This window comes from Drosophila albomicans, chromosome 2R, assembly GCF_009650485.2.
Source record: "Drosophila albomicans strain 15112-1751.03 chromosome 2R, ASM965048v2, whole genome shotgun sequence".
In the NCBI taxonomy this organism is placed as follows: Eukaryota; Metazoa; Arthropoda; class Insecta; order Diptera; family Drosophilidae; genus Drosophila; species Drosophila albomicans.
The window spans coordinates 20703758-20724610 of NC_047631.2; the positions used below are offsets into that span (position 1 = coordinate 20703758).

The 20853-nt window shown below is 39.5% G+C and overlaps 5 protein-coding genes across 5 annotated transcripts; 3 read left to right on the top strand and 2 right to left on the bottom strand.

Moving 5' to 3' along the window:
• Positions 1-21: 21 nt before the first annotated feature.
• LOC117574629 (surfeit locus protein 4 homolog) lies at positions 22-3492 on the top strand. Its single transcript, XM_034258518.2, has 4 exons — positions 22-278; positions 1956-2219; positions 2284-2694; positions 2757-3492. The coding sequence occupies exons 1-4, from the start codon at positions 228-230 to the stop codon at positions 2841-2843; spliced, it is 813 nt and encodes a 270-aa protein (XP_034114409.1). The 5' UTR covers positions 22-227; the 3' UTR covers positions 2844-3492.
• Positions 3493-3627: 135 nt separating this feature from the next.
• Positions 3628-4956, top strand: LOC117575359 (zinc finger protein 267). The gene is made up of 2 exons (XM_034259524.2): positions 3628-3681; positions 3735-4956. The coding sequence occupies exons 1-2, from the start codon at positions 3655-3657 to the stop codon at positions 4731-4733; spliced, it is 1026 nt and encodes a 341-aa protein (XP_034115415.1). The 5' UTR covers positions 3628-3654; the 3' UTR covers positions 4734-4956.
• A 218-nt stretch (positions 4957-5174) lies between these two features.
• Positions 5175-6489, bottom strand: LOC117575358 (28S ribosomal protein S22, mitochondrial). Its single transcript, XM_034259523.2, has one exon. The coding sequence runs from the start codon at positions 6412-6414 to the stop codon at positions 5242-5244; it is 1173 nt and encodes a 390-aa protein (XP_034115414.1). The 5' UTR covers positions 6415-6489; the 3' UTR covers positions 5175-5241.
• A 338-nt stretch (positions 6490-6827) lies between these two features.
• On the top strand, positions 6828-10463 carry LOC117575041 (uncharacterized). The gene is made up of 5 exons (XM_034259122.2): positions 6828-7240; positions 7305-7578; positions 7634-7756; positions 7816-7977; positions 8036-10463. The coding sequence occupies exons 1-5, from the start codon at positions 6945-6947 to the stop codon at positions 9668-9670; spliced, it is 2490 nt and encodes an 829-aa protein (XP_034115013.2). The 5' UTR covers positions 6828-6944; the 3' UTR covers positions 9671-10463.
• Positions 10179-11619, bottom strand: LOC117573597 (nucleosome assembly protein 1-like 1). The gene is made up of 6 exons (XM_034256891.2): positions 11423-11619; positions 11209-11369; positions 11029-11152; positions 10747-10975; positions 10611-10690; positions 10179-10547 (listed from the first exon to the last, which is right to left on the bottom strand). The coding sequence occupies exons 1-6, from the start codon at positions 11498-11500 to the stop codon at positions 10362-10364; spliced, it is 858 nt and encodes a 285-aa protein (XP_034112782.1). The 5' UTR covers positions 11501-11619; the 3' UTR covers positions 10179-10361.
• Positions 11620-20853: the final 9234 nt, after the last annotated feature.

Below are 20853 nucleotides of genomic sequence, written 5' to 3' on the forward strand. Positions count from 1 at the left end.
CCTATCGTCCGTGTTGTGTAGCGCTTCGATATCGTCGTCTGCCGCCCGTGTTGTGTGTGTGTTTTAATTTCCTGGTTTATTCATGATTTTTTGTTAATTTTCATTTACTGCAAGCACAAAGGTGACGACAAAACGCGTTGTAGGCGTCTTTTCTTTGCTAACGGTCGGTGTCGAACGGTCTGAACACAGTAGCAGCAGCAACAGCAGCAGCAGAAACTGCCAACATCATGAGCATACCCAACGAATACATTGCAAAAACCGAAGATGTGGCTGAACAGGTAAAATTGGTCTTTGGGATCGCAAGCAAATAACCGTGAAAGTAGCATGACGACGACCTCGCCACATAATGCTGATTAGACGTAGCAAATCAGTAGTCAAATTGCCAACTGGCTGTGCACCATTTATAGCCATTAAAACGGCCTCAACTTGGAGTACAACTGAGGCAAAAGCGATAGAAAACTGCCAACGTCATCCAAACGCGGCAAAAGTTCGAAGCTCAAGTGCAGCAACAGCAGCGAAAGCAATGTGTAGAGTCTACACTGACCCCCAAAAATAAATGCACTTGTGCAAGATCGGCTAGCTTATTAGTTTTTGGGCTGCCACCTTGCCAAAGAAATGCAGCTGTCAAGTTAGAAATTCATATCTAATTGGCAATTGTTGGAACAACGCCATATGCGGTTACTCTGTATGTGTGTGAGTGAGTGTGCGTTATTATGTGTGCGTGTTTGAATGTCTATGCGTGTGTGTGTGAGGCCTACACAAGTGAAAGTGGTGAGAGTGAGCGGCATCTAACATCAAGTTCGAGTTCCGTAATAACTTTTTTTGGGGGAATGGAAAACATTTCAAATTGCTAACTCGCTTTTCACGCACACACATGAGTGTGGCTCGCATAGGTATTTGTGCATTTACATATATTCAAATTATGCCATGAACGATTCGATCGAACTAGACAACATCATACACCAAACCCGTTACAAATCTATAATAAAGTAAAAGCGAGCTCACAGATAACGTGAAGACGCTGAGAGAGCTGTTGTGAGAGACACGTCATTCCCCATTCCCCATTCTCCATTCATTCTCCTCCGTTTCACTCGTCTTACGTCTTTTGTCTTGCCAAATCAACACTGTCTTGTTGAAGAAAAAAAGCCACGCTCTACGCGTATTGTAAATTTGAAGCTCTTATCATAATCAAATTGAGTGGATGTCATCTTATCATCGATACTCGAGCCTCGCTGCTCTCTTATCACTAAACTAACTACACACCGGCGCACGCATATTTCCATTGTATTTTATTTTTATTGGTTTTTCTAGCTATCTCTCAATTTCATTGAAAACACAAATAGTTTCAGCAGACTATACATTAAGTCTAGCAACAGGGGGAGATCAATTAACATGCTTAGCCGTGTTTTAGAAAACTGGCTTTAAATAAATTGTAATTATTATTTGTCAGTCTCAGTCTCTTAGATAACAATGACGAGAATTGATTTCTAAATTGTGGAAGTGGCTTTTAAATACTTTCTTTCATTATACTATTATTATTTATTAAATAATTTCAAAATATTTAAAGTTACATCTAGCGAAAATATTTTCAAATTAGTTTTTTCAATACCCGCTGTACATATTTTATGTTTATGTTTAATCAGTCTCTCCGCCCATATAAACATCGAAAGCGATAAGAGCCTAGAACTTTTAACATTAGGAACATATGTTTAAATTATATTTACTATTCTTAAAGTTATTTATAGTTTTCAGTAGTCCAATAGGGAAAGCATACTATTATATTGAGGGAAAAAATATATATAGAGATCGTAGCTGAAACACAACTTTTGCATTGGTATAGCTACTTATTTTTTAATTATAACTTATCAAAGTTTAAAAAAAAAACAAGTAAAACCCCTCAAATGAAGTTCGTATGCTAAAGCTGTTATCAATTTGTCTTCTTTCCCTCTATTAAGGTGATCAAGCGTGGCAAAAATGTGCTGCCAACGGTGGCGCGGCTGTGTCTCATTGCCACCTTCTTCGAGGATGGTCTGCGTATGTATTTCCAGTGGAACGAGCAGCGCGAATACATGGACATGAGCTGGGGCTGTGGCAAGTTTCTGGCCACCGTCTTTGTGCTAACCAATCTGATTGGACAACTGGGCGGATGTGGCATGGTGATGGCTCGGTTCAAGGTTGACATTGCTGTTGGTCTGCTCTTCTTCATCGTTGTGCTGCAGGTGAGTCTAGAAATACTATCCAACTTACTTTTGAGCTAAGTTTTTGCTCTATTGACTTTTGTAGACAATTGCGTACTCGATCCTGTGGGATTTCCAGTTCTTGCTGCGTAACTTTGCATTGATCGGTGCCCTGCTCCTGGTGCTTGCTGAGGCGAGAATTGAGGGACGCAGTTTATTTGCTGGTGTGCCATCTCTGGGTGACAATAAGCCCAAGAACTTCATGCAGTTGGCTGGCCGCATTTTGTTGGCTTTCATGTTCATTACTCTGATTCGCTTCGAGTTGAGCGTGTGGAATGTGATTCAGGACATTATTGGATCCACATTGATGGTACTTGTTGTGCTTGGCTATAAGACAAAGTTGTCGGCGCTAATTCTGGTCGCGTTGCTCACCATACTCAACTTGTACCACAATGCTTGGTGGACTATTCCGTCATACAAACCGCTCAGAGATTTCTTGAAATACGACTTTTTCCAGGTAAGCTTTGAAGGAAGCATTGTGTTATTCGGTATTGCTTATTAAAACAATGTTTATTTCAGACACTATCCGTCATTGGTGGACTGCTCATGATTGTTTCCTTGGGACCCGGTGGTGTTTCAATGGATGAACATAAGAAGAAGTGGTAGAAGTGGCACCTATAGAAATCGCTATCAATACAAAAGCATCGACTTTATTTTTGATCGCGATTAATTTTTACTGAAAAGAAAATATTTAGTTAGAATTACCATAAAATGGAACAACAGGATGCAACAAACAGCACAGAACAGCTCAGCACAACACGACACACATCAAATACTTGACTTATTGATAAATGAAATGAAAGGGACTTCCGCAATATCCAGGCTTATCCATTATGATTATGGCCCCACCAAACAACACACAAAACATTCGCGCACGTTCAATGACATACTTCGTATATACTAAACATACATATAAGAGACAACATTTCGTTTTGTACATAAAACACATGGCGATTTATGCCCCTAATGAGAGACATTAACTGATTTTTGATATGCATTATCTGTCCTTCCGCACATACATAATTTTTACAATTTTATTTTTTTTTAATTTAATTTGTTTGTTTTCGCTCTCCTCTCTATGAGTTTATTACAAATTGTGTTTGCGATTGTTGTTTGATAGAAGTTCGGTGTATAAAATATGATGAATTGTACCAATTGACGATAATTTGTTTCTTTCGTTTATAAGCAAAAGTGTAATAGCATTAAATTGTAACGTTTTAATAAAAAAAAAAACAAGTAAAAAGCGATAAAAAAATCTTAATTATTATTTTCATGTTTTTAAAAGAACCGCCCAGTGACCAATAACAACCGACCTGTGCCTATCGAAATCGGTTTGCTTTCACCGATAAAATGCAACTCTGAAATTAACCATTCAGAGACGTCAATCATTTTAAACAGCTGTAAACACACCGGCAAAATGCTTCCTAAAAAGATTCCCGCAAAAGTAAATTAAATTTAAAATAAATTGTTGTATAAATTAATTTGTTTTTCCCGCAGATAACACCTATAAAGGTGCCCATATTCGAACTGCCGGAAATAGTGTTGGTGGACACCGTCATTATAAGCGAGAAGTTTGCTCGCGACAACAACATTTCAGTGTCGGCAACAATTAGCAAAAGCCTAGCGAATAAAATGCAAATCTCCAAAACTGATGATGCCCATAATATACAACCTGCTCGGGCGACCAGTTCCAATGCCAATCACCCAGTTGTCACCACAAAACAAATGAAAGATCGAGCTGTAATGACATTACCTCCAGAGAATTCGCTTCCTACGCGTTGTCGAGAGATGCAAACGGATTTGAAGACAACAGTTGATGTGGCCATTCAATGTGAACGCGATTTGACAGATGAATGGGAACTGGTATTCGAGAAGCCAGCAACAACAGCATCTGAAGCTGAAGAGGAACGCAAATTTCTTAAGTTGGTCAGCGAAAATACAAACATATTTCCCAATGGAATGCTAGAATGTCGCATCTGTGGTGAAATCGCCAGCTTACTGCAGGAGCATCAGAGCCATTTGGCCGTGCACTGGGCACCGCGTGCTCTGTGCACTGCGTGTGGCAAGATGGTGCGCAACGAGTTCTATATGTCGCAGCACAACTTGATTTGTCCAGCACGTCCTGCCAAATCGAAAAAAACAAAAAGGTCCTTCAAATGTCCGCATCTACAGTGTGGTGTCATGTGGAGTAGCCGAAGTGAGCTGGCCAAGCACATCGAGCAGCATTCCAATGAGAATCTCTATGGGTGCCAGCAGTGCCGTAAAAGATTCTCTACAATGGCAAATTTCGTGTTGCATCGACTGCTAAATGCTGCCTGCTGCAATGCCAAACTCTTTAATCTGTCTAAGCAATGGTCACGTTATAGCAGGAAAGCGGCGGCCAAGCGTTGCACTATTTGCAGTCGACAATTTGGGAGTTCAGCAAGTGCGGCGTGGCACAAGAGAAGATGCATGATGGCCTATCAGCAGCGCATATTGAAGTTTTTCAAGAAATAGCAGGAAATGCATTTATGTTTGTTATTAGTTAAGAGAAGGAAAAGTTAAAAATATGGTCTGAATATAAAGCCTGATTTTTCGAATCATTGCATATACATATAATTAAGTTATGTTAATCGTTAAGCAAAGGCTGTCATATTAAGATTTAGAAGTCCTGCAACATGAATTTGAAGTTTTTGGTTTAATTTGTATTTAAGTGAAACAATAAAGAATGTTTAGATTATGAAGCCTGTCTGCTTTAAATTTGTATACATAATTTAATTTCTATTAAATGAGTGACTGTGGGCTATCTTTTAAAAATACATTCAGCAAAAGGATAAAGATGAAGTTAGTATTTAGTTAGGGGAATAACACGAATGTTCTGTTTATAAAGACTGCTATAGTCATAATTTTTAATTAATTCATTAGTATATGAATAAATAGCAAATTAAGATAAAACACTTTAATGTTGGGCTTAGTTTGTATTTATTTTTCGGGGGAAATAACAATAAGTAATAGTGATCCAACTTTATGAGGCTTGCTGCTGTACACCGTGTGCCTTCTTCAGACCCTCATACAGCTGCTGTTTCTCCAGGTTGAGCTCCTTGAGCGTTTGCACCGCCAACTCTAGCTGTACCTTCTTCAGTGCATGCTCGCTGCCTATGTATTGCTCAATGAAACGTAAACTGATCTCGTCGGCCTGGAAATCGGTTTCTGTTTTGCCAATTGCCGTCTGTATCTCATTCTCAATGCCTTTCGCTTGATGCTGCCGTAAACCGCTGCGCAGTTCGGCTAACGCTTTGACAGCCGGCGACGGCTGCAGTTCCTCCAATTGACGGAGAGTCGCTTGATAATCGAGCGGCACTTTATGTATCTTGTAGCTTAGCGCAATCAGTTGGACGGCATTGAGCAGATAATCGCGACGTATCATATCGTAAAGCAGATCGTCGATGCAACGATGCCAGGCGTAGAAGAAAGCCATGGGTCCAAAGTGACGCGTTGAACGCAATTGATCAAATTGTTTGGATTCATTCAAATGCTCAAACACTTTGGCTGAAATGTTGTGGAACTCGGCCTCGTAAGGTTCGTATTGAACAGTCAAACGATCCAAAATGAATTCATATTTATGCTCGTCCAGGCAACGCTGGAACAGTTGCTCGTCGGAGAACATGCGAGGCGTGTAGAATTTGCGTCCGTCGAGCGGAAAATACAATTGATTCATGCGTTTCGTGATGTCCAGTGTGGCATAGGACAATGTACCATCCACGTCACGTACGACGACTTTGCGTTCCGACTGCGGCAACCCGAAGGTGATGTCTGTGAACACATATTTGGTGGTGGCAAAATCTTTCAGCGCTGGATCTTTGGAAATAATGCGTTCGGTGTCCTCTTTGATCTTGACAACCGGTGGCATTTGAAGCAATTGTTGCGCCTTCTCAATCGTCTGCAAAAACTCCTTTTCCAGCTGCGCCGTAGTCATGAATTGCGTGTGTACACTGTTATCCGGCACGGTGCGTTTGCGGAACACTTTGTCCAGCTGCAGTTGCGTCATGGATTGGAGCAGTTGTTGAGTCTCGGCATCTGTGAATTGCGGCTGCGGATCTGTGGCGTATTGTAGGGTGCTGCTTTTGAGTCCGGCACTCGAGAGTTGGCGTACATTTTGCAAGGCGTTAAGCTTGCGAATGTGCCGAAATAAAGACATTTTAATTCAATAACTGCCGAAAAATAGCAACACAAACACGCGAGAGCCAACGAACACCAGTGTTGTGTATTACCGAGGTGTATTTTTTAAATGTACTAAAATATACCCAATTCTACTGTTATAATATACCGCATGTTCTAATAGGTAATTCAGTACAATAACCAATTGGATTAATGTAATATAACGTTGTTGGTACTTAGAAATGCAATAAGCTCTTGCTTAAACTAGTTTCGCATACAAATTAATTTTGTTAATAAAAGGCGAGTCCACAACGCAGAATTAAAATACCTAAAGTATTTAGTTGACCGTTATGACAGTGCTGTAAAGTGTTAACGAAAACCGCGAATTGTACTATCGATAGGTCAACAGGTTTTTGTCCATGGACGGCCCAACCAACAGCTGTTTGCGCGTCCCTGGGAATAGCAAATGAAGAAGAATTTCGGACTGGTTTGACGTGCTGTTTTCGTTTTTTTCGGCAAAAAAGAAATAGAGGTTTTAAAAACTCCACCGTTGCCGTTACACAAAATAATATGAATAATGTACATAGCGCTTTTGTTGGCGGGCAAAAGCGGCGCTTGTCGGAAAGCGAATGCGGCAGCAGCAAGCAAGCGGACGCGCCCCACCAACAAACAATTGGTCAAGAGGGGCAAGTGCAGCAGCAACAGCAGCAGGAGCAACCGGAACGGAAACAACGCAAAAAAGAACAACAGACACAAGATGATGATCACGAAGAGCGTCACGAACACAATCTGCTGGATTTATGCGACGAGTTGTTATACGAGATATTTCAGTACCTCGACTCATCATCGATCATGGCGATGATGCTGTAAGAAATACCGCAAATTGAGTTGTATTCCATTTATATTTCTTAAGTATTGTTAATTTTGTAGTTGCTCACCTCGTTTTGAGAGTCTGCTCTTGGATCATCGATTCTGGCACAATATTGATCTCAGCAGTGCACCGTTACCTTTGGGTATTCTGGAGGAGATTCTTGGCCGCGCCACGGAAAAGACGCGCATCATCAAGATATGTGGTCCACCTTCGTCGCAGCATGTGGCTGGGGAATTTAAGCAATTCACTTGTACACTGACCTCGGTCTTTCCCAAAGTGGCCACACATTTGGAGGTTCTGGAGCTGGTTGGAGTTAGCTTGGATTTTGAATACGTAAGCTAGATCTTATTAGCAATTCGTGTCTTATTAATAAAATATTACCATACAGATACATATATCGGAGTTTCCGGCATCGTTGAAGCGCTTAACCTTAAAGGATTGTAGTGTTAAAGTTGGCGATCATGTCAAAAGCATATTTCATACGATAGAAAAGCATTTGGTTGTCTTAGAGGTAATGTATCAATATATCCAATTAGAATCGCATAATTGATCTAACCAGCATGCTTATAGGATTTGAGTATTGAGGACAACAACTGGTTTGAACCCTACTATATAATGGCGCTCTCGAAACTGCCCGCTTTGCGTCGACTGAGTCTCAAAGGGTGTCAGATGATGTGCAAATTTGTACCTTATGGCAGCATGGCTGCACGCTTCGGTTTTTCTAAGCTGGAGGTACGATCTCTGCTTGAATTTAGTTTGGTATTGTTTAGCTATCTTTTAAATCATTCAGGTGCTCGATTTGCGTTTAACTCCCATCAATAATGGCGATCTGCAATGCTTTAGTGCTGTGGAAACGTTGAGGGAACTGCTGTTGGAATCGCCTCCCAATATGCCACAAGGACCTCCGCTGCTTATGAAGTCCGATGTGCCAAGTAGCTCACAGCCCGACTCTCACAAGGCGCTAAGCGATGATGAACCCTCCACTTCGCGAGCGGCTATGGAACATTTACGCAAATATGCGCAGTGTAATGCACAGCCAACAGCAGCAACAACAACAGATGCGACGAAACCGCCAAGTGATACATTTCAATCAGACAATTGCAACGAGAGAAAGGAGAACAATAGTGAAGCAAGAGCAACGTCACGCACAACGATGCGTTTGCGCTGCTTGATACCGGAGTCCGATGATGAGGATACCTCATCAACGTCCGCGTCTTCCTCCGACAAGTCCGATAATACAACGACGCAAAGCAACGGGCATAGCTCGGACGCCAGTCTGTCAGTGCAGCCGCCAAATCTGGTGGTTATAGCGCTTCCCAGCTTGGATCCGGCTCGCACTGCAGCAGCTGTCGCAGCCAACATTAACGCCAGCGCCAACGCGAACGACAACGCTCCAGCTGAGAACCCAGAGAATGCAGAAGCGGCAGCTGGTCCTGGTGAAGCAGCGCCTGCAATGCCGCGTGCATTCATACACGTTGAGAATAATCCGCCAGCAGATTATCCACGTGATCCGGTGATAGCATCGTTGCTGGAGCATGTAGTGGAGCGCATACAAATACAAATACATGATAATAATCCGGCGCATAGTCGTTTTTTGCCTCGACGCGATCAAGTCATCTTTATGAATCCACATCTCATGAGCGACACGGGTGGACGGGGCGCCGGTGGCAATGGAGCTGGAACAGCACCTGGAGCTGGAGGTGAAGCAGGAGCTGGAGCTGGAGCAGGAGCTGGCGGAGGTGGCATGGCGAATGTCTTCCTACCGCGTCGTCACCGCTTCCAGCCACGCGGCAATTTCGAGCAGGTTGTGGGACATCCCATGTTCTGGAATGTCCTGGATCCGCTCGATCGCGACTATGCGCGACGCATGCGCAGCCGTCCGCAAGGGCCGACAATGGCGCTGTCCAACTACATTTCCGATCGTGCTGTCTACAGTTTTGGACGCGCTGAAAATCCTGTGCAACCCGATGTCGTTTGGATACGCAATTCAAATCGATCGCCCAACACACGACTGGAGCGCATCTCGTTGCGCAATTATACGCACATTACCAACTATACGCTGGAGCATTTGGTGCAGTGTTCACCGAATCTGGTCTACATTGATGTGAGCGGCACTGGCGTTACGTTGTTGGGTGTGCGCATGTTTAAGCGACAGAAGCCCAACTGTGAGGTGATTGCAACGCATTTAACGGTAACATCTACAGAGCAACCGTCGACTGTAAACGATACGGCGCCAGAAACAGAAACCGAACCCGGAACGGAAACGGAAAAACAGCCAGCACCAGACCAGACCGAAGAGAAGAATGTAGAGAATGCTAAACCCGAGGAGCAAGCACAAGCGCCAAGTGAGGCGAACAATGACAACAGCATTGACAATGATGAGCAGCAGCCGCTGCAGCAGCAATCGCCTGCTCAGCAACAGTAAAAAATATCGCATTCTATACAAAAAATATATTTTATATGTGAACGGTACCCGATCCTTTCTGTGAAATCATGGAATAATCAACCCACGCTTAAATGAATGATTCTCTACAATGGAGTGGAACGAAGAAGAATATGTAATAAGTTAAAAAGATTCTCTGCATGAAGTGGTACGAAAAATAATATGTTAAAAAGATTCTCTGCAATGAAGTGGAACGAAGCATAAGTAATAAGTTCAAAAGATTCTCTACAAATGAAGTGGTACGAAAAATAATTAATAAGTTAAAAAGTCACCATATTTTGGCCGCCCTTTAAAGCCTGCTGTCTACATGTGAAGGTTGTAGCGCAGAGTTAGTATTATGTTTGCAAACAAAAACAAAACAAAAATAAAACACTATAAAACACAATGTACTATAAACTTACCTATACGTGTGTGCGTGTCTGCTTAAATGAAATGTATAAAACTCCCCCGAAAAAATTTACTTGTTAAGATGCATTAAAACGAGAAACCATTTTTTGGAATTGAAAATTGATGAAATGTTTATTTGGTAGCTAAGATGAGTGTAGACAGAGTTCGAATAAACAATTGTTCAATTTCGATTAGAAAATGTGATTAGATGTTAAGAGTATGTATATATTCATTAGATGTTAAGAATATGTATATATTCTTTATATGCCATTTCGTATTTAGAGAGTTATTTGTTTCCATTCGAAGATTCTTCCTCGCCATCCACATCTGATTCTTCATCGCTTTCAGACTCGGTTTCTGAGCCATCTGAGCTCTGACAATCTGCAATTTCGCCAGTAAAAAAGATGACGGCCTTGGGAATAACGCGTTCCTTCAGATAGAAGCCCAACTCAAAGTCGTTCTGTAGAATAGCCTGTGAAAAATAAAAAAAAATATTACAAACCTAAAAGCTAGTATACAAAAATAAAGTATTAACATTAATATCACAAAAGTTGGGATCCTCCGGGTCATCAGGCAAATTCGGTGGCGAGAAGAAATCAAAGAAAGTGGGTTGATCTAGTTTGAAGATACAAATTAATTAATTAACACAGAATTACAACTCAAGAACGAACCCTTCTTATCGCGATTGTGCGGTTGCTTCCAATCGATGTTGCAGCCTTCGCAACGCACAATCTCGGCGCCATCGTAGGACAAAGGATCATCGGCATCGGGTACACAGTTCAAGATGTAAGTTTTGGTGAGCACGCGATTCTTGAAATAATCGTTCTTATCAAAATGAAACTCGATCACAAACTTGACAGTGTCATCGTTATAGTGCTTGGTGCGTATATCAGAAAGATACTGCAAGTATTCCTATTTAAGTATCATTATATTTTTAATAATTTTATACTTACTGAAAGTATTCGCTCATCCTCCTTGCCAATGAATTCGGTGTAGGAGGCTTTCAGCACCTTCAACCAAAAGGTGGAGACATTCTCGTTGCGTGTGGAGTCACCGTGATTTTGTTTCTTGAAATCACTATAAAATAAAGGCGATAAATCAAGATTATATTTGAAAGTTGTTGGAGAACTTACTCGAGTATCTTTTTGCGTTTCTCAAAAATTTCATTGTGCTTGATCTCGTATTGTTTTTCCATATTGTAAATTTCCCGCTGCATCTTTACGTCCAGATTAATGGTCTCCAGATATAGTTGCTTTAGTTCCCCAATAATTTTTTTCTCATCTTCCGTAAAGTTCTGCAAAGCCAAAGATATATTTAGTGTATATGCAAATATTTAGCGGTACTTACATTCTTTTCATTCTGAAGGATTTGGTGGGGGAGGCCAACCTTAAGCTTATTAGCGTTGGGATTGCGACAAGATTCCATCTCCTGTCCTATTTTGTTAAATTGCTAAAGATTAAAATGTTATTGTTGAAAATTTCTCCGAAATTTAATAATATTTTAGATTTGACGGATATGTTCTGTGAACTGATGAAGCTCAAATGAAATGATGATTATGCTCTAAAGCTAAACTCTACTCAAAAATCATCGCTCACTTTGGCATCTGAATAGTTTTTTGTTAAACAAATAATTCTTTTTTTTTATATTTTCACAATAGATTCAAACATTTGTAGTACTAAGTTGTTGAAATTGAATCTATTGATTAAAATGATTTGTGTGAAGTTTTTTTTTGCAATGCATTTTGCTTTAAGCTAATTCTGAATTGTCGCTTAAATAATTGCTCGTTTTTTCGTATTGTAAATAATTTGATATAAGTGCCTTTATTGAGTTTCTAGTTACAAAAGCGCAGCTGGACAAAAAACATCTATTTGTGTAGACTTTGTGCTGTAACTAATTGCGAGTGTGCTTATAAAAAGCATTATCGATGATTGGCATCATTAAGTGTGTTGACCCCTTTCTGTTTTTTTATTAGTATGCTTTGCAATATTCCTGTTTATTCCTATTTATACAAAAATTGCATTCTAAGGACAATTTTAGCGGCCATTAAAATGCTGGCCATGTCTATTCACAATTTAACGCACATTTAATTTTTGGTTTCGCTACTCTTTATTTTTTATGTATTTGTTGTTTTTTCAACTTTTCATTTGGCATGCAATTAAGTTCGGCGCTCTTAACCTTCCTTCCTCCCAAACACCACCATCACCATTTAAAAGGCAATGTCTTTGGCCTACAAGTTGCTGCGGTTTTCTTGTATGCAAATCACGTGCTGTTGCTCAAGGGTTCCTCTCATTTTGTGAACTTGTTAAATGAGCCGCGCAGTACAAGTTGCCGGGTTCCCTTCGGTTTTTTTTTCGATGGTAGCCAGTTGCCTCATGAAGCAAGTTTAATAATGTGACAGGCTTAGCGCCATATGTCAGGGACAGAAAAGTTTTCGACGTCGTCGCGTATACGACAAACATTTCAAAATGAAATTATGAGTGGGCAGCACAGTGGACACAAAAAGTGTAAACAAATTTGGCCAAGCGGAAACCTAGACAAGCACACATACACACACACATGCATGTGTTTGCTAACAAATACATATGGAATTACATGTACGCATGTCGTGAGCCTGGGCGCGGTCTGGTTCCCCACGAGTGTCCAGGCGCGCACTCGTCCTGCACTGCTTGTGTTGTGGGTTGTGAGCTGTGGCCTCACATTTGATATTATTAAATTTTTTCCTAAATACCTTGGGGAAATTAAAAAAGAAATCATAAAGCAAATGCGACGAATGCGGCTAGTAGTATTATTATTATTTGTGTTAGTGCTGACAGCCAGCTAAAGATGATGAATGATGATGCTGAAGCTGGCTTAAAGCTCGACTTTAAAGATGGGGACACCAATTTTCAATTAACAATTTTCGGCTACTCAATTAGCAGGTGCATCAAAATTGTAAGTGTAAGATTTGACGTCGTCGTCATCGTCGTCGTCAAACGCCAGCAGCGCGTCAACATAGTTTGAATTTAATTAAAATGAAAATTAGTAAAACTGAACTGAACCCAGACTCAACAGCAGCAACAGTTACTTGGCAGGGATTAGAGCTATGCTCCGGTAAAAGTGCATGTCTGCAGAAAATCGAATCAGCAGCTCAACCTGCCCAGAGAGATAGAAAGGGGACACATGGTAGACAGCAGCAGCAGCAATGGAAGCATTTCTATGCCAAAAATCTACAACAAAAGCATAAGACGAAGTGCATCATTTGATGATGAAACGACGTGTTAATTAAGGTCATAATAATTCAACCTAAATTGAAAACTTGCCCGGCCATGCCTGTCAGAGAGAGAGGAAGAGTGAGAGAGAGAGAGAGAGCCAACAGCTAGGCAGCATCCTTCCAGTAGCTAACAGTTTTGCCGCACAGAGTTCTGCCCCAGCAGCTTTCTGCTAAGCTGATTGCAACAAATTATTTTGCACCTTGACTGAACTTTCCTTACGCTGCAGACATCGCTTGGCGTTGATAAACGAATTTTGTTAGTTTACTTTTGCTTATTTTAATGCTAAGGATGCAATGTGCATTGCTTGCTCCTTCACACTGTTGCCTGTGGTATGGGGCATGCCCCATGCTCCATGCTGCATGCCTTTGCCTGATGCCGTCCAGAATCCGTCTTGGTCATTGTTGCTTTTGGTTTTGCATACTTCTATCTAATAGGTTGCAGCTGTTGTTACCCATACCCAGTGAGATTTAAATATAATAATATACATAATCTTCCTCCCTTACTCCATTTACTCTTTTTCTCACTCTCCATTTACATGCTGTGCAATATATTCGTAAAAATGCATATTAGAAAAAAATACATATATATTTCAGGCATTTTTAAGTATTTAAGCTTCTCAAAAATCTCGATTTATTTGCATCTCAATTTTTGAACGTTTTATTGACAATAAAGCTTATAAGATATGAAAAATAAAATTGCAATTCCAACTTAAAATAGAAATTGCGTTGCACTTTTTGTTGGATTTTTAAAATTGCAAATTTATTGACAATTATTTGTTGTTTATGTCTAAGTTGACATATTTTATTAATCTGTTGTTATTTTATTATTTATTAATTATTTTTTATTGTTTTTATTGTTGATTTAGTTCATCGTTGATGTTGTACAAATTTAAAATATTTGAACACAGTTATTATACAAATTTTTTGAATTCATTTTTTAAATAATATTTTTCTCTTAAAATTTATAAATAGTATTTTAAATGTAATATGCTAGAATGTATTTTAGGTATTGTAAATTGTAAAATTCTTTTTCTTATTTATACACAGAAAGAAAACACGTGCGGAAATCAAGAATAAAATCTTTAATCAAGAATATATAATGTCAAAATTGAACAAAAAAGGTTTATTCTTAAATCAAGATCAAAATTCTACATAAAATCTAGATTGACCAATCTTGAAATTCAAGATTTGAAAATGAAAAAATCTCAACATTGAATCAAGATTAAACGTTCTGAAATGTAGATTGTTTAAAATATTCACACTTTTTTATTATTTCAACATTTACATTTAGTTAACTATTGTATTTGATTGTATTTCATTGAAATAGGCATCAAATATAGCTTTAAACGTATTTTACATTAATTTTACGTGAACTTAGACTATGAAATTCTTAATGATATACAAATATGGCCATTGAATTGGGTTTAAAATTCAATTTGCATAGGGTATTTGCTGGCAAGGTAATTGAAATCGCAAATGTAAGCAATTTTTCTTGATTATTTGCTTCTCAGTTGGTTGTCAGTTGTCGTTGTTGTTGTTGTTGCTGTGGCTGGCAATTTTAAATAGCGATAAAAGTTGCATAAAGTGGGAAATTGTGTTGGCCATTAGAAATTATTAGTTATAGTAAAGAGCAATTGGGTGTAGTGCTTAAAAGTTGCATAATGCCATGGCTGATTTGCATATTATTGCTACTGCTAATTGGCTTAGTCGGTCATTGCTCAAAGAGAATTGTGTCGGCAGTTGCCAATTGCTGGCTTCGCTTGGCTCTGGAGATTGCTCATAATTATCACGCACACACACACACACATGTATACACAGGCATACACATGCGTCTATACACGGATTATACACCTGCTATGTATTCTAATTCGAACGCTATTCATATCCTTTCAAAAACACACACACACACACACACGCACATGTGAGCTTATAGTATATAGTGGCAGAGAAAGCGAGATCCTTGGTTGCCGCAGGTTAGCTCTGATGCGCTTCCTTTCTCGATGCGAACGCGGGCTCTGCTACATGGAAAACTTTTTACTAATTTACATTCATTACACACATTTGCAATAAAACTAGCAGCCCAACTCGACTCAATACACAAACACACACACACACACACATACATGGATTGCTATATATACTAGTGAGAAGTACTACATACAACTACATTGACATTTTACATGCTTCATTAGCGTGTAAGCGCGGTAATAATGAAATTTCCTTATGGCTGCATATCCCAACTTCATATGTGAGGCGGTGCTGAATGCGGTGGCTGGGTGGGTGGGTGGTTGGGTGGCTTAGTGGGTCGACTGCATATTGATGCAAAGTTTGTGAGCCAGTTGCAAAACTTGAGGCGTTATTCATTGTACCTAACCACAATTTATGTAGCTTGTGGCAAGCAAATACAAAACCCAAGTACTACAACAATAAAGTGCTCTTCTCTTCTGCTTTTTTTCTTTCATTCGGTGTGTGTGTGGTGGATTTAAAGCAGGTGCATCTACTTGGAATTTCCGTTGAAAGCTGATTGGGAATGATCGAACTTCAAAGCGGCTGACAATCGACAATCACAAATGGGCAAACAAAGCTTCACATAAACATAAAGCAGAACCTAAACACACACACACACAGGCACACACAGTCAGTCAAAAAATGAGCAGCGGAAATGATGGCGCAGCAGGCGGAAACGAAGCGCGCAACGATGATGGCGACGACAACTACAACGACAACGACGACGACGTCGACGACGACGTTGGCTACATTGGAAGGATGCTGCTTAGCTGTCGCCTGCTGTGCTGAAGAAATTAAAATTGCATTACGAAACGAGGCGGCAACCTAGACTGCAGACTGTCTCCCCTTTCTCACACTTTCTCACTTTATCTGTATGAGAATGTGTGTCTGTGTGTGTGTGAGTGTTTGTCAATGTGTGTGTGTGTGCCATAAATATTTCAATATTTGTGCACATTTGAAGCTGCTTAGCTACGCCCTTGCCATGATGGCATGTCGTCCAGTCAGGAAATAGTTTAATTAAAATGCCTTGGCATAGTCATTAAGGAAAGGTATTTGAACAGAGTGCCGAGCCGAGCAGAGAGAGGGAGATGTTGCAAGGACAACAACAGGAGCAGCAGCAGCTCAGCGATTCAATGGCTTTCTGCTTAAGTAGGTTGCCCTCAGCCTGACCATTTTCATTGTTTTCGCATGCAAATTTGCTTAAGGAAAAAGCAAAACAATAGACGCACATAAAAGGCGAAAGTTAAAGAGCATCGGCCAGTGTGGAGCCTTTAAAATGGCCACAACACAAATAATAATAATAATAACAACAAAGAAAAAAGCAACAACAACGAACAAAAAAAATACGAAATGGCAGCATATAAAACATGCAAATTTCTGAACACGCCCCATGGATGATGTTGTTAAGCGTCGAGTCCTTTCCTGATAAAAAAAAAAACCAAAAAAAAAGAACAAACAAACAAAAAAATCAAATTATAAAAAACCAAAAATCCCAAAAAAAAGAGAAGACACAAAACAAAAAAAAAACAAAGAGAGCATAAAAAGTAAATGCAAATACCCGCTTGGTATTCGAAATAAGAAAAATACACAATGGTCGAGGGCAAACAGCAAACAAAAACAAGAACAACAAAAAAAAAGAAAGCGAAAATTTATAGGAAAAATGTAAAACAATAAGATTAACATGAAAACAATCATGACAATCAGTAACCGCAAATGTCAAATTAAATTATCAATAAATTGACGCGAAGACGACAAAGTGGAAGTGGAAATGTAAATGGAAGAGGACGTAGAAGTGGAAGTGGAGCAGGACAAACTCTAGCTGGTAGTACTAGCTACTACGGATACAAATTTGTCGCTTGCTATATCAAGTATACGACCCGCATGATGATGGCTCGCCATGACCACGAGGCGACAACATAATGAAATCATTTACAAAATGAAAACAAAAACAACACAGCGCACAGAGCACATGCATACAGACTCGTACATACATACATATATTTAAATTGTTTTCCCTTGGCTAAGCAGAAAGTTCAGCGATGTCGTCGTCGTCGTCCACTTGAGGATATTGTCCATCAGGAGCAACTTCGCACGCCATTGAATTGTAGGTGCCCGGCAAAGGAACGAAACAGAATGAGAATCATAATAATGGGGAAGGGAATGGAGTTTGGGTGAGCGGCACACTTGCAAATCATAAAACAACAGAGGCGAAGAAAATGTTTTTTAAATCTTCATAAATATTCATTATGAGAGCTGAGCAGAGCGGGGCGCCTGGCAAATAGTTTGAGGCAGCTGCGAATCTTTCATTCCTTCTAAGTATGTACGCTGTTTGCCACCACATTCTTTTGGTATGGACGAGTAGCTATGTACATGTGTATGTGTGCGTATGTGTGTGTGGTATGATGGCCATTGGACTGTGGCCAGCAACAGCAGCAGCAGCAGAAGCAGCTTGTCTGTGTGGTTGTGAAGTTTCCTCATGATGTGAACAGTCGCTAAATTTAATTTTACAGATGGCTCTAAACGAACGTTGCCAGCAAAACAAAATAACAATAAAGTGGCCAACAGCAACAACAAGAACAACAATGGTCCAGTGTCCAATGAAATATAAAAACAAAATACTTAATAGAAAACGCTCTTCAAAACGGAAGTGTCCAGCGGCCTTGAAGCTTCAAGCTGACAGTTGTGTTGTCCTCGTGGCTGACCGATCTGCTTCGAGTTTTCGTATTTCGCAAGAAGAGAGAATTTCCCAAATTAAAGAGGGGAAGTTGCACGCAACAAAAAAAGGACTAAGAAAATGTGTGTGTTAAATTGAATGGCAAAGGAAATGTAAAGCTGTAAAGCTTTGAAAGCTTTTGTGCCTTAATGCGGTTAATGCAAGTGCTTCTGTATAAAAAGGACATTGGCAAACTAGAACGTTTCATTCCATCGTTGGGTATAATGATTATAATGTGTTGCTTTTTTCGCTATCAAATCAAAAAAAGGAATAAGAAATTGTTGGAAAATAAAAATCTATTCAGAATGAACTTAAATATTCTTAGTAATGCGTATATTTTGTTTAAATTCATAATAACATATTATTTTACATAAACGTTCATTATTATGACAACAGTACCTTTTACTTTTAATGGTATATATGCGTTGACAAGGTATAATTATTGTCTTAATGCATACTTATCTCGATGTTAACGATTACCTTGATGTGCGTGACTGGATATTATACAAGCAAGCAGTCATATAAATATTATTCGCTTTATTTTGTCAGTAGAATACATTTATGTATTAGAATAACAACACGGATGAAATTATATGATTTTGATTTAATAGCATTTTGCAATAACATAAAGGGTGTAAACTAAGTATTGTATATTTTTTGAATAATTTTTAATTTGTAAAGATTGTAAATTAAGTATTATTTATTATTAATTTTTATTATGAAATGCAAACATTTTTTCTATATAATTTAATATATTTTAAACTTTACCATAAAAGCGAAAGCCAAAAAATTATAACTAATTGTGAAAAACTACTAATTGAATGTTATTTTCAGTAGTAAATTTTTACGCATTAGCAAATTTAATGAATAGCAGAATGATTTTTAAAATACTTATTGCTTAAGTCCCAATTTTTATTGCAATATCATATAAATTGGTAGCGGATATGTAAAAGTAAACTCCTTTTTACATTTTCTGAGAATGGCTTAATTACATTTATTTCATTTTTTTCTTTTTATTCTTTTTGTTAAAATTTTAATATTAAAATAATTTATTTCAGACGTGGCATAATAATGTTTACAATGAGACGATACCGTTAGCTTGCCACGTGTGCAACTGTTTGCTGTCTGCTTGCGATTCTCTTTAGCTCAACAAGTTCCACAGGAAAATGTCCCACGTGCGAGGGAAATTCTCTCTTCGTGGAACGCATTCGCTTGGCGTTGAATTGCAAATAAAAAGAGCAAACATGCGGCAACGACAGCGGCAACGGCAGCATCGTAATGACAATTACATTGGGTTAGTCTCACAGTTCGCGGTTCGTGTTACACACCCCATACCAAACGAAGCTCGGCAAACGCAAACGGTTGTGAGTCCCACACTCGACAACATCCCTCCCCGAGTGTGCTTCGGGTGTTGTGTGTGTGTCGCTCGGGCTAACTGTTGAATCAACGAGTGGTTGCCGAAGATTGTGGCGCACTCGTTCACAACGAGGACGCAACGCAGTCTTCATCCAAACGCGTATCGAGACGGTTCTGTGCATCTCCGTATTCTCAGTTCACGTACAAAAAGCAGCTGAAATTTATTGAAAATACAAAAAGAAAAGAAAATTAAAAATAATACAACAGCAATAACAACAACAGCGAAATAGATAAAGAGGATTGTGTGAATAATTGAATCTTGGCGCTGATAAATCCAAGTGCAATTTTTGGAACCCACGAAAGTGAAAGAGATTAGCACGTTAAGTACGCGAGTGTGTGTGACTGTGTGTACGAGTGTGTGTTCTGTGGATGCTTGCTTCTTATCCGTGTTTGGAGGTGCCAATGCGTTTCGTTGATTTCGGCAACGTTACCGCTACCGCTGCTCCTCCTGCTCCTGCTCCAGCTCCAGCTGCTGCTGCTGATTCGATTTTGCCTCTCGCGGTGCCGACTCCACTCGACTCGGCTCGGTGCTCTCAATTTTGCGGCCAGTTTTGTGACATAGAAAATTTGGGCAAAATCGTGAATACATATATCGTCGTCGTATATTGTATGTTGTATCTGTGCTTCACTGCGTCAACCTAGAGACTGCGGCACGGTTCTTAACTTTTGCCTCCTGTCGCATATATTTTTAAGACGCAGCCTCGAGTGAACGTCAACAACAACAACAACACCAACAACAACGAGAGCGACAGCAACTCTGAAGTGAGAAAGTCAATAAACATACGAAAACAACAACAGAAATTTGAATTCAATTTGAAAATTGTGCCACACACACACACATTTTGAAAGTGGTTTATTTTGCTTTTTATGTGCGTGTGTCTGCGCGTGTTCGTTCGTGTTGCACCAACGAAAGGCAAAGTGTGTTGTAAGCAAGTGTTTGTGTCTGGTTGTGAGTGCCGTAACTACGTACTTCTAAAGGACTTTGCTAAACTTCACCCAGTGAGCGTAGGATTTTCATAAGGCAACATTTTCTGCATACAGCTGATAACTCCGCTGTTGGCCAAGAAAACAACAATAGCAAAACACGTGAGATACACAATAGGTAAGTGTGCCACACATTCAGAGTCACCTGTTGAAGAAAACAAAAATATTCATGCCCACGCGATTCCATTGTTTTCTATGAGCAGTCGAGGCAGTTACTTGAAATACACTCTTGAAATTCAATAATTAAAGGAAGCAAGAGTCTCTTTTAAAAGCTGCTGTTGCAGAGTTTAAATTACTGCAATATTAATATTATATCAGTAAATGAAAATGAAATGAAATGAATATGTAAAAGCAAAGTTAATATTATTAACTAGGGCAGCTAGAGTGTACAAATTTCGTTATAGGTTG

What these genes read in the sequence shown, in the direction of transcription:
- LOC117574629 (XM_034258518.2), top strand. Translation starts at nt 228, where the DNA reads ATGAGCATACCCAACGAATACATTGCAAAAACCGAAGATGTGGCTGAA. An exon ending in CCGAAGATGTGGCTGAACAG is followed by an intron (nt 279 to 1,955) that starts GTAAAATTGGTC and finishes CCCTCTATTAAG; the next exon opens with GTGATCAAGCGTGGCAAAAA. An exon ending in TGAAATACGACTTTTTCCAG is followed by an intron (nt 2,695 to 2,756) that starts GTAAGCTTTGAA and finishes TGTTTATTTCAG; the next exon opens with ACACTATCCGTCATTGGTGG.
- LOC117575359 (XM_034259524.2), top strand. Translation starts at nt 3,655, where the DNA reads ATGCTTCCTAAAAAGATTCCCGCAAAA. An exon ending in CTAAAAAGATTCCCGCAAAA is followed by an intron (nt 3,682 to 3,734) that starts GTAAATTAAATT and finishes TTTTTCCCGCAG; the next exon opens with ATAACACCTATAAAGGTGCC.
- LOC117575358 (XM_034259523.2), bottom strand. Translation starts at nt 6,414, where the DNA reads ATGTCTTTATTTCGGCACATTCGCAAGCTTAACGCCTTGCAAAATGTA.
- LOC117575041 (XM_034259122.2), top strand. Translation starts at nt 6,945, where the DNA reads ATGAATAATGTACATAGCGCTTTTGTTGGCGGGCAAAAGCGGCGCTTG. An exon ending in TCGATCATGGCGATGATGCT is followed by an intron (nt 7,241 to 7,304) that starts GTAAGAAATACC and finishes TTAATTTTGTAG; the next exon opens with TTGCTCACCTCGTTTTGAGA. An exon ending in AGCATTTGGTTGTCTTAGAG is followed by an intron (nt 7,757 to 7,815) that starts GTAATGTATCAA and finishes GCATGCTTATAG; the next exon opens with GATTTGAGTATTGAGGACAA.
- LOC117573597 (XM_034256891.2), bottom strand. Translation starts at nt 11,500, where the DNA reads ATGGAATCTTGTCGCAATCCCAACGCTAATAAGCTTAAGGTTGGCCTC. An exon ending in TCCTTCAGAATGAAAAGAAT is followed by an intron (nt 11,370 to 11,422) that starts GTAAGTACCGCT and finishes TTGGCTTTGCAG; the next exon opens with AACTTTACGGAAGATGAGAA. An exon ending in AAACGCAAAAAGATACTCGA is followed by an intron (nt 11,153 to 11,208) that starts GTAAGTTCTCCA and finishes TTTATTTTATAG; the next exon opens with TGATTTCAAGAAACAAAATC.